The sequence below is a fragment of the Panthera pardus genome, unplaced genomic scaffold, assembly GCF_024362965.1.
Source record: "Panthera pardus isolate Hobbes unplaced genomic scaffold, ASM2436296v1 HiC_scaffold_12, whole genome shotgun sequence".
NCBI lineage: Eukaryota > Metazoa > Chordata > Mammalia > Carnivora > Felidae > Panthera > Panthera pardus.
Genome location: NW_026526677.1, coordinates 13,805,932 through 13,825,016, shown reverse-complemented (window position 1 = coordinate 13,825,016; position 19,085 = coordinate 13,805,932). Strand labels below are relative to the sequence as shown.

The 19,085-nt window shown below is 37.4% G+C and overlaps 2 protein-coding genes across 2 annotated transcripts; one reads left to right on the top strand and one right to left on the bottom strand.

The window, feature by feature from the left end:
• The first annotated feature begins 6,633 nt into the window (after positions 1–6,633).
• On the top strand, positions 6,634–7,569 carry LOC109245320 (olfactory receptor 1013-like). Its single transcript, XM_019412625.1, has one exon. The coding sequence runs from the start codon at positions 6,634–6,636 to the stop codon at positions 7,567–7,569; it is 936 nt and encodes a 311-aa protein (XP_019268170.1).
• A 6,181-nt stretch (positions 7,570–13,750) lies between these two features.
• LOC109245241 (olfactory receptor 9G4) lies at positions 13,751–14,704 on the bottom strand. The gene has a single exon (XM_019412551.2). It carries the CDS (start codon positions 14,687–14,689, stop codon positions 13,751–13,753), a length of 939 nt encoding a protein of 312 aa, XP_019268096.1. The 5' UTR covers positions 14,690–14,704.
• Between the last annotated feature and the right edge of the window lie 4,381 nt (positions 14,705–19,085).

Below are 19,085 nucleotides of genomic sequence, written 5' to 3'. Positions count from 1 at the left end.
AGTGTACTAACTCTAAAACCAGTAACTTCTGAGAGTCATCTATCACCTTTTTTATTTTTGCATGAAGTCAGAAAAGTCTTGAGTAATGGAGGGAGGGCTTTGAAACGGGTCACCTGGCAGGAGTTATGATCCAGGTCTAGGGATGCAGCCCACTGTGACATCTTTGCAAGAACGAAGACTGGAGAAAACCACTCGGACCTCACTCTGTTCCCCACCAATGATAACCGCTGGCTAAATCCATGAAGTAGACAGACAACAAAGAAGCCCACCGATACAGTTAATATGGCTGAGTATCCTAGAGCAAAAGAGGAGTTTAAAAAGATGGAGAATGGATTTGGAAGGAGAAAAGAAAGGTATTCAACACTTAACAAAAATATCAGTATTGTTGAGCATAGGTGCTTTAATATGCAGATGTATATATATTAATATATATTTTATATGTAATATATGTCCACATATAGGCTTAGTTTATCTTCTACTCAAGTCAAGAGAAAATGAGAATGCAAGTTATGACTGATTACATTTTCACCAGGGAATCCCAGTCTCAAAAAATGAATTCTCCAATATTAAATAATACCCAATTTGTCAACACACAATTTTGTTTAATTGTCTTGTTCGTTATTTCTCAAGCTTATGAAATCCTGAGAGGTTACAGGAGTCTACAACTCTGGGGATTCGGAAAGCGATATAAAAGTGCCTGAGGCCAGCCAATTTGAATCCCGTGGAAATGACGGTGTCGCTGATAATTTTAGGTAAGTTGTCTGATCCAGATGTTAGAGGTAGATGGAAATTTTCTCTTGTTCCTCACAACCAGGGCAATGGTCATGTGCATACTAAGATATCATAAATGCTAAAGAAAAAGCCTCTTTTGAAGTATCTTCACCACCTTCCTATCGTAGCTTCTGAAACTGCTGACTTCACAGGAAGAAAAAGCATATCTTAGTATGAGACCAAAAAAAAAAAAAAAAAAGGGTGATCAGCATTTATAGAAAGGACAAGGGAAAGAAAAACATTCTTAGTATCTACAGAGCTACTGGGGCAACAGAATGAAGTAGCAGAGATTATTAGAGATTCTTGAAGGCCAAGGGCATCCAAAAAAGTTCAAATTTCTTCCCGCTTGAAATGCTTTAACAAAGCATAGCATCAGATGGCATTTTTTGAGAAGAATTCAAGGAGATCTCTCTAAACACACACTTTATATTCGAGTAATTACAGGCGGAAATACGTGATTTACCGTATAATAGGAAAGCATAACTTTAGTTAGGAAGAATAACATGTTAGCTGGTTAGCAATTAATTAGCCAGATGACTGTGATCTGATCGGGAAAATAGAACTCAACTCTTCAGGCCGGTCTCTCTACCCAAGGAAACGTGTGCCCTACTTGTTTTTGCACTGGCATTAGCAGGCAGAGTAGATCTGTTTACAGCTCCTGTCCTTAAATGTGTAACATTTGGCAACACATTGCAACTCCTGGAGGATTCACAACATTGCAACGGCAGGCAGACTCCAGCGATAAAGAGTGAGAATAACATCACCGCTATTTCTTAGAAGCCACCCAGAAAAGCAATTCTTTTGGTTTGTTTCTTTTTCCAACTCAGGGCTGCTCATTCATTCATTCATTCATTCAATGTTTATTGTGTGTCTATTATATATCAGATATTATTCTAGTTATAAGCGTATAATAATGAATGAAACAGACAATAATCCCTGCTCTCATGAAATTTATATCTTAATGGGCTCTTATCTCTGTGTGGCCCCAGTAACCCTGTAGGCCCATGAAAAGTGGAAAGTTACCACTCAGATATTCTCCAGTTATTTTCCATTTCTTCACATTTTCCCAGAGGAATCCTACAAAAGTCACAAAGTGGGGCACCTGGGTGGCTCAGTCGGTTGAGCCTCCGACCTCGTCTCAGGTCATGATCTCACGGTTTGTTGAGTTCAAGCCCCACATCGGGCTCTGTGCTGACAACTCTGAGCCTGGAGCCTGCTTCAGATTCTGTGTCTCTCTCTCTCTCTCTGTCCTTCCCCTGGTTGCATTCTCTGTCTCTCAAAAATAAATAAATAAGCATTAAAAAAAAAAAAGGTACAAAAGTCTACAAAGTAAAATACAAAGCTGTGGAGTGGAGTTTCTTCCCAGAGTGATAACATCCTTTAAGGCACATTTTTGAAATGTGTGGTTGGATTCTTGACTGTCACAAAGATCACAGGCCCTATATAATAAGCGGCAGACAAGGATGAAAATATTTTGCATGTATGGGGAACTTCCAACCAAAACAACTGTTCCACTCTTTACATCTGGTGTCTTCATGGACATTTGTGCTTTGAAAAAAGATCTTTATAATTACGTCAGTTTGACATCTACCCCACTTTACAAGTATACACTATATTTTGCAAGGTTTTACTATAAGTCAACCCGCCTAAGAATTCAAAATTGAGGGAAGATTGCCATTAATTTTGTTTGGAACTTTATCAAGAATTATTCACCTTGTCAGAAAAATCTTACCACTAATGGAAATGTCACTCTTGATATCTGAATCACTAATACATATGTGATGATTCTATTTCACCAAGTGTTCCAGAATTTACATATTGAAATTCACATTATTTTGGAATAAATCCTATAACTATTATCAGAGTTACATTATGAGCTACTTTTCTTTTTTTATCGCTTTACCTTCGAATTGGCATATTTTATATACATACACACACATACGTTGTACATAGGTTATAGGTTATATTAATTATAAATTTCATTTTAAGACCATAAAAAGAAATTATTTTAAATGTTTGTTTTAAAATGGAAGTTTCTGAATGTGATAAAATTGAGAATTATTACTACAAACGATATCAAGCTGGGATGTGTCTTTTTAAACATTGTACATGGCTTGTTATAAAATCTAGAGAATAATGTTAAGTCCCAGGCTTTTAGACCTAAAAGACTTAGGATGACATCACATATTTTGCTACCTGACATAACCAGATGGGTTAATCTATTGATCTCCACTCTGAAATTTCTCTCTGATTCTCAATTTGTTTGTCTCACTGGGACTTATGATAAATGTGCCAAAGGCTCCTCTTTCTGTGATTGTGGAAGAAAACTGTGTAGGAGAGGCAAAATTTTACTTTAGGGTTTTGGGCTGGGCTTGAGAATTAAATTGGCATAAGACAGATTGACAGAACAAAAGCATACAATATATTTAATATAAATATTACAGGACGTGGCGCTCATAAGGAAATGAAGATCTCAAGAAGTGAGAAAACCTAATTTTTTTTATATGCAAGTTTGAACAAAGAGAAGCAACTGTGGAAGAGAACTAAAGTATATGGGGCGGCCGAAGGAAGATAAAAATTATTTTATTTTATTTTTTTAAATGTTTATTTACTTACTTTGAGAGAGACAGCGTGCGTGGGGGAGGGGCACAGACAGAAGGAGAGAGAATCTTCAGCAAGCTCTGTGCTGACAGCACAGACCCAACCTGAGGCTCAGTCTCATAGACCATGAGATCATGAACTGAGCTGAAATCAAGAGTCAGATGCTTAACCGATTGAGCTACCCAGGGGCCCCAAGAATTACTTTAAAGAGAAAAGCTAAGAGCAATTTCAAAACTTACTGTAAGGTTACAGTAATTAGGACAGCGAGGTACCGGCAGAAAGATGGACATAAAGATCAGTAGAATAGAATGGAGAACCCAGAAATAAATCTTTACACTCTGGTTTTGGTAGGTAGGGGAAAGTCTCCCCAGAATGCCCATGGTCTAATCCCTGGAATTCATGAATATGTTAGATTACATGGAAGTGGAAATTAAAGTTGCAAATCACCTGACTTTAAAGTAGATTATCCTGATTATCTCACCACTGTTGTCTTGTCTGTTACCCATTGACCTTTTACATGACAGTTCTTCACAATTCCTATAATCATTAAAAAATTTTTTTTTACTGCTTATTGGCTGTGATGTGTATACAAGTTGTACATTAAACATACCTTCATTTTTTTTTAAGTACAGAATTTTTAGTTTCTTTTTCATTAGGGCCATATGTCCCCCCCTGCCCCCACACACACAAGAAAAAAATACAAAAACAAAAATAAAAACAAGAAAAGAGGGTAATGTACAAGTTTCTGTATGTATGAAGTCATGCTGTATTTCAAGAGAGCAGCTGACCACAACTTGCTTCATGAATCTCAAGATGTAGAAATGGTTGCATAGTGATTGATTTATAAAACAGTTACCAGGACAAGCAAAAAAGGAAAAAAAAATGCAACTAAAAGGAAAAAACACAGCTTCAAAGATTTTTCAGTGTTAAGAATCCACATCTGTATTTGAAGATAATGTAGTTAAAAAAAAAGTAGAGAAAAAAACTTCATGTAAATTCCTCCTTTTCCTCTGGCTTAATGAATATCATTTATTCAGTAAAAAATCTTTGTATGTTCTATATGTTAAGAATAAATGTACATTAAATATTGTTATAAACTAATTAATTGATTAAAAAAATAGATAGTCCTGGATAATCACCTAGGCTGAATGTGATCACAAGAGTCCTTAAAAGTACAAAGAGACAAGAGTTGAGAGCCAAAAGATGTAACTATGGAAAACTGGCCATACAGATACAATGGTGCTGACTTTGAAGATGGAGAAGGGAAACCATGAATCAAGGAATGTGGGCAACCTCTAGAAGCTGGAAGAGACAAGGAAATGGATCCTCCCTTACAGCCTCCAGAAAACAATACAGCCCTGCCTACCTCTTGATTTCAGCCCAGTTGGACCCATGTTGGATTTCTTTCTAACCTACAAAACTGCAAGATAATATATTTTTGTTGTTTAAACCCATTAAGTGTAAAGTAATTTGTTACAAGAACAGTAGGAAACATATAATGATGAACAGATTTTTGACAAGGGTACCAAGACAATTCAGTGGGGAAAAAATTGTCTTTTCAACAAATGCTGTTGGGACTAGATATGCATACTCAAAAGAATGAAGTTGGACCCCTATCTCACACCATATACAAAAATTAACTCAAAATCGATCATTGACCTAAATGTAAGAACTAAAACTAAAACACTTAGGATAAAACAGAGCAAACTGTTATGAACTTGGGTTAGGCAATGGTTTCTTAAATAAGACACCAAGAACAAAGAAGAAGAAAAAAGATAAATCGGACTTTATGAAATTTAAAAACTATTGTACATCAAAGGAGACCATGAAAAAAATAAAAAGATAACAGAGAATTAGAAAATATATTTGCATATCATATATCTGATCAAAGACTTGTATCCAGAATATAAGATGTATTACAATTCAAGAAATAAAAGACAAAAAAAAAACACAACTAATTAATAGATGAGCAAAGATTTGAATATTTTTCTCCAAAGAAGATAAACAGATAGCCAATAAGCACTTGACAAGATGCTTAACATCATTAGTCATTAAGAAAATGTAAATCAAGCATGCCTGGGTGGCTCAGTGGGTTGAGCATCCAACTTCAGCTCAGGTCATGACCTCGTGGTTCACGAGTTTGAGCCCCATGTCAGGATCTCTGCTGGAGCCTGCTTTAGGTTCTGTGTCTCCCTCTCTCTCTGACCCTCCCTGGCTCCTACTGTATGTCTGTGTGTCTCTCTCTCTCAAAAATAAATTAAGCATTAAAAAAAAATGTAAATCAAAACCACAATATTATACCACTTCACACCCGATAGGATTGCTAAAATCAAAAAAAACAATAATTTGTACTAGAATAAGGAAAAATTGGAATGCATGTACTTTGCCGATGTGATTGAAAAATGGCAGGGCTAATCTGAGATACAGTTTTGTAGTTTCTCAAAATGTTAAATATAGATACACCATGTGACTCAGCAATTATAAATGAACACATGTCTGTACAAAACTTCTACAGGAAGGTTCATAGCAGCATTATTCATAATTGGCAAAAATTACTGATAGTAAAATATACATCAATTGATGAATGGGTAAAATAATATGGTATATCTATATAAAGGAATATTATTTGTCAATAAAAACAAAGTAATGATACATGCTACAACATTAATGAAAAAGAAAAATATGTCAAAATGCCATATTTTGGGGTCGTATATTGTGCCGTTTTTCAAATGTTACCACCTTCCAAACCCCGGGGACTTTCCCATCTCTCATGGACTTTGAACAACTTGAAAGGAATGTTTCCTCTCACTGTCTAAGTTTAATCAGCTCCTCTCCCAATTCATTTTCACTCCACCATCCAGTTTTATATTCTTAATATTTCTAAAATTAACTGAAAATATTTCTACACTTATTTGTTTATTTATTACGTATGCCTCCCTTCTAAATAAAGTCTCCATAGAATAAGGGTCAGCCCTATTGTCCTCATTGCTATATCCCAATGCTCAGATGGAACCTGGGGCTCAAGAACTATTTTCTTAAAAAAAATGAATAAGGCCCCAAGATCACTCAAGCTTTCCTATTGTTAAATGCATCTCATTGAAATGAATATTTTGAGACTCAAAAATTCCCATCACCTGCCCTAGCCAGGCAAGGTTCCTGTTCTGATATCCCTTACCCTATCACAGAGAAGGATCTCCTGTAGTATCGCTGAGGGTGTTAAACTCTTCACTCTTTCATTTGTAGATGGTATCTCCTTAAGTCATGGAAAGAAGCAATCATTCGGTGACTGAGTTCATTCTGGTGGGTTTCACCACAGACCCAACGATGCAGCTGGTCCTGTTTGCGGTATTCCTTGGTGTGTACTCTCTGACTGTGGTAGGAAATACCACCCTCATAGTTTTGATCTGTAATGACTCCCGGCTGCACACACCCATGTATTTTTTCATTGGGAATCTGTCTTTTTTGGATCTCTGGTATTCCTCTGTCTACACCCCAAAGATCCTCATGACCTGTATCTCTGAAGACAAAAGCATCTCCTTTGCTGGCTGTGTATCTCAGTTCTTCTTCTCTGCTGGGCTGGCATACAGTGAGTGTTACCTGTTGGCTGCCATGGCTTATGACCGCTACGCGGCCATTTCTAACCCTCTGCTTTATGCTCAGTCCGTGTCAGGGACATTGTGCATCTGTTTGGTTACATATTCCTACACTGGAGGTTTTGTCAATGCAATAATACTCACCAGCAACACATTCACATTGGATTTTTGTGGTGACAATGTCATTGATGACTTTTTCTGTGATGTCCCACCTCTGGTGAAGTTGGCGTGTGATGTTAGAGAGAGCTACCAGGCTGTGCTCTACTTCCTCCTGGCCTCCAATGTCATCACCCCCACGATGCTCATCCTCGCCTCCTACCTGTTCATCATCGCTGCCATCTTAAGAATTCGCTCCGCCCGGGGCCGCCGCAAGGCCTTCTCCACCTGCTCCTCCCACCTGGTCTCTGTCACCTTGTACTATGGCTCCATTCTCTACATCTATTCTCGCCCAAGTTCCAGCTATTCCCTTGAGAGGGACAAAATGGTGTCCACATTTTATACTGTGCTCTTCCCTATGTTGAACCCCATGATCTATAGTCTGAGGAATAAGGATGTGAAAGAGGCACTGAAAAAACTCTTTCGGTTAACACATTCGGAAGTCTGAATTGACATATATTTCTCAATCAGTGCTCAGGGAAAATGCATTGCTTCAGGGGAAGCTTGAGAAACTGGCTTTAAAAAACAAAAACCAAGCCAAACTAAACCAAATCAAACAAGGGGCACCTGGGTGGCTCAGTCGATTAAGTGTCCCACTTTGGCTGAAGTTATGATCTCACCATTCGTGGGTTCCAGCCCCACAAGCCTAGAGCCTACTTGGGATTCTGCGTCCCCCCCTCTCTCTGTTCGTTCCTCGCTTGTGCTCTCTCTCTTTCTCTCAAAAATAAACATTAAAAAAAATTTAAAAACAAAACAAAACAAAACAAAAACAACCTTTTTTTTCTACTCAAAGAAATCCAGTGAAAAAGTTTTATTTATATTAGCTTGATTTACTCTAGTGATCAGACTATATATTATAAAATATTGGTTCAATCTAATATTAACATAGTGGTTTAAAAAGCAGCATTGGGTTTTAATGCAAAATAGAAATGCATATGTTGCTTATAATATCACAAAAGATGAAGCTTTACTTTGCTATCTCTCCTAAGATTACCTATTTTTTTCCCCTGCACACTGTGCTTTATGGGAATGTGAAGAAATTCTGGAGACTTATGCTATCCAGAGTTTCTGTAATAGAAGAATTAAAAAAATAGTAAGAATACTGTGATGAAAAGAGAAGGCAGTGAGGCATTATTTGATGAATGCAGAGGAAAAGAAAGATCAAAAGTGTCAGAGATAATACAAATGCTGAAGTGAATACACATATTTGTCCTAAAATTTTAATTTAAATGCATTTTATAAATGTGCCCATTACAATGTAAATGGGATCAATTCCCTCATTTCTCTTTCTGCTGCTTCATTATTGGTGTGTGGAAATGCAACTGATTTCTGTATTTTGATTTTATATCCCGTGACTTTGTTGAATTCATGTATGAGTTCTAATTGTTTTTTAGTGGAATCTTTTGGGTTTTCCACATGGAGTATCATGTCATCTGAGAAGAGTGAAAGTTTGACTTCTTCCTTGCCAATTTGTATGCCTTTTACTTCTTTTTGTAGTCTGATTTCTGAGGCTAGGATTGCCCGTACTATGATTAACACCAGTGGTGAGAGCGGACATCCCTGTCATGTTCCCGACCTTAGGGGAAAGCTCTCAGTTCTTTCCCCATTCAGGGCGATATTAGCTATGGGTCTTTCATATATGGCCTTATGATGTTGATATATGTTGCTTCTATACCTACTTTCATGAGAGTTTTTATAAAGAAAGGATGCTGTATTTTGTCAAATGCTTTTTCTGCATCTATTAAGATATGGTTCTTATCCTTTCTTTTATTAATGTGGTGTATCACATTGATTGATTTGTGAATATTGAACCAGCCCTGCAGCCAGGGAAGGGGCAGATCCCTTCCAGATTCAATCCCACTTGATCATGGTGAATAATTATTTTAATGTAGCATTGAATCTGATTTGCTAGTATCTTTTTGGGAATGTTTGCATCCATGTTCATCAGGGATATTGGCCTATAATTCTTCTTTTTAACGGGTCTTTGTCTGGATTTGGAATCAAGGTAATTAATGCTGGCTTCATAGAATGAGTTGGAAGTTTTCATTTCTATTTTTTGGAATATTTTGAGAAGAATAGGTATTAACCCTTCTTTAAATGTCTGGTAGAATTCCCCTGGGAAGCCACCTGGCCCAGGACTCTTTGTTAGATTTTTGATAACTGATTCAATTTCTTTACTAGTTATAGGTCTGTAGGTCTGTCCACATTTTCTATTTCTTTCTGTTTTTGGTAGTGCATGAGTTTCTAGGAATTTGTCCATTTCTTTCAGATTGTCCAGTTTGTTGGCATATATTTTTTCATAATATTCTCTTATAATTGTATTTCTGTGGTATTGGTTGTGATTCCTCTTCTTTAACTCATGATTTTATCTAGTTGGGTCTTTCTCTTTTCTTTTTGAAAAGTCTGGCTAAGAGTTTATCAATTTTGTTTATTCTATCAAAGAACCAGCATTTAGTTTCATTGATCTGTTCTGGGTTTTTTTGTTTGTTTGTTTGTTTGGTTGGTTGTTTCTACATCATTTATTTCAGCTCTAATCTTTATTATTTCACTTCTGATGACATTAGGCTTTATTTGCTTCTTCTTTTCTAGCTCCTTTAGGTGTAAGGTAATGTTGTTTATTTGGGACTTTTCTTGCTTCTTGAGATAGGCCTGAACTGCAATTTACTTTACTCTTAGGGCTTCCTTTGCTGCATCCCAAAGTATTTGGACTATCTTGGACCTTCATTGGCTTCTAAGTATTTTTTTTAACTTATTCTTTAATTTCTTAGTTAACCAATTCATTTTTTAATAGGATGTTCCTTAGCCTCCATGTATTTGAGGGTTTTCCAACTTCTTTCTTGTAATTGATTTCAGGTTTCATAGCATTGTGATCTGAAAATATGCATTGTATGATCTCAGTATTTTTGTACCTGTTGAGGGCTTATTTGTGACCCAGTATGTGATCTATTGTGGATAATGTTTCAGGTGCATTCAAGAAGAATGAGTACTCAGGATGAAATGTTCTGAATATCTGTTAAGTCCACCTGGTCCAGTGTGTCATGCAAAACCATTGTACCTTGTGATTTTCTGCTTAGAGGATATGTCCATTGTTGTAAGTGAGGTAAAAGGCCCCTACTGTTATTGTATTATTATCAACCAGTTTTTTGTGTTTGTTATTCATTGATTTATATATATGTATTCTTTCAAGTTAGGGGTATAAATATTTACAATTGTTAGATCTTCTAGATGGATAGAGACCTTAACTATGATATAATAGCCTCCTTCATCTCTTGTTACCATCTTTGTTTTAAAATCTAGTTCGTCTGATATAACTATCGCCACTACATCTTTCTTTTGACATCCATTAACAAGCGTGATAGATGGTCATCCATCCCCTTAATTTCAATCTGCAGGTGTCTTTAAGTCTAAAATTCGTCTCTTGTAAGCAGCTTATTGCTGGATCTTGTTTGTTTTGTTTTGTTTTTTTGTTTTGTTTTGTTTTTTAATCCATTCGGATACCCTTTGTCTTTTGGAGTATTTAGTACATTTACATTGGCACCAAAAAAAAAAAAAAAACCACATAACATACCTAGCAATAACCCTAATGAAAGAGGTAAAAGATCTGTATGCTGAAAACCATAGAAACTTATGAAAGAAATTGAAGAAGTTACAAAGAAATGGAAAAACATTCCATGCTCATGGATTGGAAGGGTAAATATTGTTAAAATGTCTACACTACCCGAACCAATCTACAAATCCAATGCAATCCCTATCAAAGTAACACCAGAATTCCTCCCAGAGCTAGAACAAACAATTCTGAAATTTGTATGGTACCAGAAAAGACCCCAAACAGCCAAAGTAATGTTGAAGAAGAAAATCAAAGATAGAGGCATCACAATTCTGGATTTCAAGTTATATTACAAAAGTGTAGTCACAAAGACAGTACGGCACTGGCACAAAACCAGACATATAGATCAATGGAACAGAAGAAAGAACCCAGAAATGGACACACATATATGTGGCCAACTAATCTTCAAGAAGCAGGAAAGAATATTCAATGGAAAAAGACAGTCTCTTCAGCAAATAGTGAAGTAAAACTGGAGAGTGACATGCAGAAGAATGAAACTGGACCACTTTCTTACATCATACACAGAAATAAATTAAATATGGATGAAAGACCTAAATATGAGACAAGAAACCAATCAAAATCCTAGAGGAGAAAACAGGAAGCACCTCTTTGAACTCGGCCACAGCAACTTCTTACAAGTTTTGTCTCTGGAGGTAAGTGAAACAAAAGCAAAAATGAACTATTGGGACCTCATCAAAGGAAACAATCAACAAAACTAAAGGGCAACAATGGAATGGGAGAAGATATTTGCACATGACACATCAGATAAGGGGTTAGTCTATAACCCAAAGTTATAGTCTATAGTCCAAATTCTATAAAGAACTTATCAAACTCAACACCCAAAAAACAAATAATCCAGTGAAGAAATGGGAAGAAGATATGAAGAGACAGTTTTCCAAAGAAGACATCCAGATGGTTAACAGACACATGAAAAGATGCTCGATATCACTTATCATCAGAGAAACACAAATCAAAACCACAATGAGATACCACCTCACACCTGTCAGAATGGCTAAAATGAACAACTCATGAAACAACAGATGTTGGTGAGGATGTGGAGAAAGGAGAACATTTTTACTGTTGATGGGAATGCAAACTGGTACAGCCACTCTTGAAAATAGTATGGAGGTTCTTTAATAATTAAAAATATAACTACCCTATAGCCCAGCAATTACACTATTAAATATTTATCCAAAGAATACAAAAATGCTGATTTGAAGGGGCACATGCACCCCAATGTTTATAGCAGTACTCTCAACAATAGCCAAAGTGTGGAAAGAGCCCAAATGTCCACCAACTGATGAATGGATAAAGAAGATGTGGTGTATATATGCCATGGAATATTACTCAGCTATCAAAAAGAATGAATTCTTGCTATTTGCAACAACTCGGATGGAGCTAGAATGTATTATGCTAAATGAAATAAGTCAGTAGACAAACATCGTATGATTTCATTCATATGTAGAATTTATAAACCAAATAGAGGAAGCTACGGGAAGAGAAGGAAAAAATAAGATAAAAATAGAGAGGGAGGCAAACCATAAGAGATTCTTAAATACATAGAATAAACTCAGTGTTGCTGGAGGGGAGATCAGTGACAGAATGGGCTAAATGGATGATGGGCACTAATGAGGACGCTTGTTGGGATGAGCACTGGGTGGTATATGTAAATGATGAATCACTGGGTTGTACTCTTGAAACCAAGACTACACTGTATGTGAACTAACTTGGATTTAAATAAATGCACTTAAAAACAAACAAATAAATAAATAAATAAATAAATATGCTCACTACAACAGTAGCTATAGTCTTTCAATAATAAAGTACTAACTTGTGAGTCACAGGCTATTCATTTGTCAAATGTAGTTAATAATCCTTAATTTTCACTGTGGTTGTAAAGAGTATTTTAAAAAATCAGCTAATTCTGCTATGTTCTGAATATTCAGCTGTAAGTTTCGTCGTGCTTAAAATCTTCTGGTGGGTGGGGGGGAGAAAAATTGTGTCTAGAAGACAGTGGGGCTTTTGTAGGTTTATTTATTTGTTTGGTTTGTTCCACTTGGTGTTCATCTTTTCCGTCATGGGGAGTGTGCAGTGGTAGAAATGAAGGAGTGGAAAGCAGAGTACTCATCCTATTCTCCATGGAGAGACCACTCTTTTGGGGCGATACACCACAATTCCAGAGACACATATCTCTCCAAACATGTAGAAAAAATATTTTGGCTGTTTGTTTGTTTGCTTGTCCTAAGCAACTTTTAAACATACTGCCCAATATTAAATTGATGTAGAAGACACAAGGTTTAGAAGGATATTTTCTGTCTACTCACTTAGAGCTTTATGAAGAAATAGTGAGAGAATGCCTTACTAAAAATAAATATTTGTAAAATCTTCAGTAAATTTCCAGAGGTTTAACCATTCTAGATCTTTTCAATTTGCTTGCACATCTGACTTTGGGTCAGGTCATGATCTCACAGTTCATGCGTTCGAGCTCCGCGTTGGGCTCTGTGCTGACAGCTCAGAGCCTGGAGCCTGCTTCAGATTCTGTGTCTCTCACTCTCTGCACCTACTCTGCTCATGTTCTATCTCATTCTCAATCTCTCTCTCTCTCTCTCTCTCTCTCTCTCTCAACAATAAGTAAGCATTAAAAAAATTAAAAAAGAAAAGCGATTTGCTTGCCGAAGTTCAAAGTCAAACTGCATGCACAAAAACTATTTCAATTTCTCTTGTCTTTCCAAGGTTCTCCCAAAGATAATCAAGAGGAGAAGTTTTATGTAAATCTAGAATTAAGAAGAAGCAAAAACACAATATTGTGAAACATCAATCGACCCAATCTTAATAGATGTGAAATAGTTTAATCACACAAAATAATAGCAAACACTTAAAGAGTAGTTTCCTCAGTGTGACATTGCTTTAAGTATAATTTGTTGTATTTACATAAAATTGCAATGCTTAGAAACATATATATAAATATAAGTCAGTGAGTTGGAAAATTATGCAACAAGAACAATCTGCAAAAAGATAACCTTCATCTCTGTGGCCTTATGGTTTGTGCTGCCTTCCAGAAGGCCTCTTTGACATCTTTGTTTCTCAGGCTGTAGATGAGAGGGTTGAGCAATGGGTTGACCACAGTGTAGAACAGAGCAGCTACTTTGTCTCTTTCCAGGGAGTAGGTAGAACTTGGCCTTGAATACATGAAGAGCAAGGATCCGTAGAAGAACATGACTGAGATGAGATGTGAGGCACAGGTGGAGAAGGCCTTGCGCCTTCCTGAGGCTGAGTGGATCCTCAGGATCGCCAGGAGGATGTTGAAATAGGAAACCAAGATGGCAAGGATGCTGGAGAGGACTGTGAAGCCCACCACACCCAAGAGGACTTTTTCATAGACGTGGGTATCTGTACAAGACATTTTTACCAATGGTGGTGCATCACAGAAGAAGTGGTCTATGATGTTTTTACCACAGAAGCTCAGGCGGAAAGTGTTGGCGGTATGGGCTATGGCGTTTAAAAGTCCTCCTAAGTAGGAGCCAGCAACGAGTCCAGTACAGAGAGAATTGGACATAGTACTTGAATAAAGTAGTGGGTTGCAGATTGCAGCATGCCGGTCATAGGCCATGGCTGCTAGGAGATAACACTCAGTGTAGGCTACAACACAGGAGAAAAACAACTGGGCGCCACATCCAGCCAAGGAAATGCGTTTATCTTCTGAGACACAATTAGCCAAGATTTTGGGAGTGTACACAGAAGTGTACCAAAAATCCAAGAAGGACAGATTGCCGATGAAAAAGTACATGGGCGTGTGCAGGCGGGAATCAACCCGGATTAGGATGACCAGGGTCATATTCCCCGACAAAGTCATCAAATAGAGTATCAGAAAAATTCCAAATAGAATCAGCTGCCACCGTGGGTCTGCTGAGAAACCCACCAAGATGAATTCAGTCAGAAAGGTGCGATTTCCTACTTCCATGTCCACAGAGGAGAAAGCCTGGTAAAGATTTTGAGGAGGAAAAAAATCACTTTGTGGTTTTTCTATTGAAATAAATAAACAAAGGTATAAGTTAAGTCAGTAATTACTAGGACATCTATGGACTTTTATTTGTGATTGCCTAGAATGATAGAACTTCAGTCTGTCACTTGGGAAGATCCCGGGAACTGGTGTTAGAATCTGATTGTGAAATTAGGGCTTTCACTTAGTAATTGTGGAATGCAGGGCAAGTCCCTTAGTCTTACCAAACAGACAAGAAAAATAAAGCCCCCAACAGGTTATTGGATTGATTGAAGGAAACATGCGTGAAAATACCCAACCCAATGTTAAGTACATAGTGCGTACATAGTGCGTGCTCAAAAAATTTCAGTATCCTTCAAATATTATTGAGAATTTACGTGTCAGTCATTGTGCTGATGGTTATACAAATACCAACGTACTGTATATATACATATATGTATATGTACGTATATATATGTATACGTACATATTACTCAGTGTCAGTTAATATTTTAAATCCTAATCTCAATCCACATAATCCTTTCCACAACTTTCGAAAGTAGGTACTGTTGTGATTCTCATGGAGTTTAAGAAATAATTCCAAAGTTATAGAACTGGTCAATAGCAGAGCTGGTATTTGAACCCAGAATTTTCTTTATCAAGAGTATGTGCCCTCAGCTGTTAAGCCATTTATGTCTGTTGCAAGTATTTTTTTTTTTTTTTTGCTTTCCTAGCCAAGGCAACGTTATAATCCTCTGGCAAACTGAATTTCTTGATTTAATAAAAATATCTTTAAGAGTCCTTTTTTTCAGAATGTTTTCCCCCACTTTGTTTTATTGATTTGAGATTTATATAAATACCTGAGGTATTTTTGGATATAAGTGAATGCTGAACATTAGGACAAAAACAATTTTTGGTGTGAAAGATTTATTGAGAAGCCATGAATTCTTCCAAGTTATTTTGAAGCTCTGAGGGAGAAGTTAAAAAGGAGGAGTCTGGGGCCCCTGGGTGGCTCAGGTGGTTGAGCTTCCAACTTCAGCTCAGATCATGATCTCACAGTTTGTGGGTTCAAGCCCCATGTTGGGATCTGCACTGACAGCTCAGAGCCTCGAACCTGCTTCGGATGCTGTGTCTTCCTCTCTCTCTCTCTCTATCCCTCCCCAGCTCATGCTCTGACTCTCTCTCTCTCTCAAAAATAAATAAAAAGTTTTTAAAGAAGGAGTACTCTAATTTAAAACATGCTATAGACAGCAAACTGGGGGTTGCTAGAGGTGGGGGGGGGGTGGGCTAGATGGGTGATGGGCATTAAGGAGGGCACTTGTGATGAGCACTGGGTGTTATACGTAAGTGATGACTCACTATATTCTGCACCTGAAACAAATACTACACTATATGTTAGCTAAGGTGAATTTAAATAAAAATTTTGCAGAAAAAAAATACCATACAGAATTGGGGCTAATGCCCCAGTAGCCAGCTGACTGTCACTTAGATAACACGGTAGTAGGAGAAAACTAAAACTGAAAAACGATTGTGATTTACCTCCATGTTCAGAACGTTTTCCTTTGAGCTAAGCCCGAAGTGGTTTATAACTCTATAAACTGCAAATGCAAACTTTCTACCCCAAGATCTACTGTTCCTGCTTGTTAGAAAGGGAGGTATCTCACTCTTTAAATGTTAGGCGTTCTGATCTTTCAAACGTAGCTGACAATGTTCAGAGAGGACACGACTTAATCAGCGACACTGTGGTAGATAAAGCTTGGAATCCTGAAGATCATTCATTTCTCCATCTATTACTATATAATGGATCTTATCTCATTAGCACAGAGAAATATTTTAGTCCTATATTGCCTCCATCAGTGAGCTTAACTTACTCTTACAACCCTCTCTCATCACTTGTCTTCATTTATTTAGGACATCAACCAAACTAAATTACTCACATAATTGACTTATCTTTAATAATCTCACATCTCATATCCCAGAAGCTTCACGTTTATAGTGCTACGTTGGTGTTCATTGGTACGCTAATCTTTTTTCTGAATTGGCTCAAGCTTAATAGCTTTCTTGGCAGTGACCTATGGCTACTATATTGAAATGTAAAAACCTGTGGCTGATGGCCACAGTCTCAATAGTTACTCTGAACTTCATCTGCCATGTTATCATGTGTCTATGCAGTGAAAAATATCTGTGCCTTATTAAGCTCATTTTTAATACAATATAATTTGGGATACAAATGAAAATATCCGACAGCACCTGTTACTACCCTTCTACTAAAAAAAAATAATTTTTTTGGTCTACTGACCAAAGTCTTCACAGAAGCAGAGATATTGAAATTGAGACCTGAGAAGTGACCCTAGTGCCAGCCCCTTGTAGGGCTAAGGAGAGAGAGGAGAGCAGTTCCATATATCAGAGCCCTCACATGAGAGAGTGACTGGTGAGCCCAAAGAGCTGAGAGGTTAAGTAAAGACAGAGTGGAAAGTGGAACCAGTGGACGAGCCAGAAAAGTTATCAGCTCACAAAGCCTAGTGGAAGCCATATTAAGGATTTTGGCCTTTACACCAACACAAATCGTCTTGGGGAAAATAGAGCAGAGTCTGAGCAAAACGAGACAATGGACGTTGCTGGTTAGAGGGCGTGGGATTTAAAATAGAGGGATGAGGATGGGCCTTTGTCAGAAAATGACATTTGAATGGGACTTGAAGGAGATGAGGGTGTGAGCACAGACTCTGCTCTATTTTCCACAAGACCTAGTGTCATCTTCTAACTCCTGAATATTGTTTAGAGTCCAATTTTCCCCACCAGCATGCAAGACACAGGTCAGTAAGATGAGTTTTCTACTTTGTTTATTGCTGCATCCAGCTTATAGAACTGTCTCCAGCAACTAATTGAAAGTTAATAAATATTTCTAGAATGAATAAGTGACTAATTATATTTATATCTTGAAGCTGTTTTCCTCAAAATATTGTCTACTTCTAACCTAGTACAAACTACTCAGGACAAATTTACCCTCAACTGAACTTTTCTGACTCGGAGTACTGTATCACTCAGCAAGAAGATAATTAAAGACTCATAACCATCACACTCATACCCATCAAGATTCGCCAAAATCTATCTTGAATTTGAAATAAATTGCAATGAAAGTATGAATGTGAAATAAAAGACACAGAAGAAGTCCGAGCCAATCATGTCAAAGCAGCCTATAAGAATGATTTCTCAAGACGTGTATTCTCCTGTTCCCTCCTCCCTTCACTGGAACACTAAAAATTTGGGGGAAGAATGTGTCCCTCTAGCACCTGAAAATGAGGAACAAGAAGTGAAAATATTACACACTATTAGCTTGCACAGCATAGAGTGCCATGACCACTAGAGTCCAAAAGCATGTCAACAATCTTCTCCTCTGCCCACCTCACTGTGTAAGTGAATATGCAACGACTCGGCATAATTACCAGACTGACCTTCAAATTCTAGCTGAAGGTTAGGCATGCCATTAGTGGAATCTGAATGGTATTTAGGGGTGTGTGTGTGTGTGTGTGTGTGTGTGTGTGGTATTTGGCATAACCATAATCCTTTAAGAGCCATGCCAAACCCTGTATCCCCCTTCTAATCGAGCTGAGGCCAATGAGAGGCCAAACCACTTAACTGCCCCTGGTTCCAGTTGCTTACCCTTTGGTCAGGAAGGACAGATGCTGGAAGTTACAGGCTTTTCTCTGTCCTCTGATATTTTGGCACGCTTTGTTGGAGCCGATATATGTATTTTCTCAACAGCCCTTTGAGACCTCTGCCACAGAACAGCCTAGCAATATCTATCCCAGTCTCTAAAGAATCAATTAGAGTTTGCTTAGAATATGAGGATGATATAGTAATTAGGATATGACGAATGGGAATTAGGAATGACGAAAAATATTGTATTAAAATTTCACTCTTTTACCATGAAATCACAATATAATCATAAACATGTCTGATAATAGAAACTCCCCAAAATGTTCTAATTAAAAATGTTTAGAGTGTATCATTTGCACACACACACACACACACACACACACATATATATATATATACATATATATTTACTGCCAGAAGATCTACTATGCTTCCTTGTCTACACTAGGCTTCCAGGCTACATTTCCCTGTCTCATTCACCAGGAACCCCCTGTTAAGCCCTGATATTATGGGTCAAATGGCAACCCTCTCAAGTTCACATGTTGACTAATAGTAACTCAGAATGTGTATTTGGAGACAGAGCCTCTATAGAAGTGATTAAGTTAAAATGAGATGTTTAGGGTGACTCTTACTCCAAACTGATCCATGTTTTCACAAAAAGAAAACATGGACATTTGGACACGCAAAGAGGGCTTCTTGTACGCAGAAAAGACCGTGTGAG

Coding starts and splice junctions, on each gene's coding strand:
- LOC109245320 (XM_019412625.1), top strand. CDS start 6,634: ATGGAAAGAAGCAATCATTCGGTGACTGAGTTCATTCTGGTGGGTTTC.
- LOC109245241 (XM_019412551.2), bottom strand. CDS start 14,689: ATGGAAGTAGGAAATCGCACCTTTCTGACTGAATTCATCTTGGTGGGT.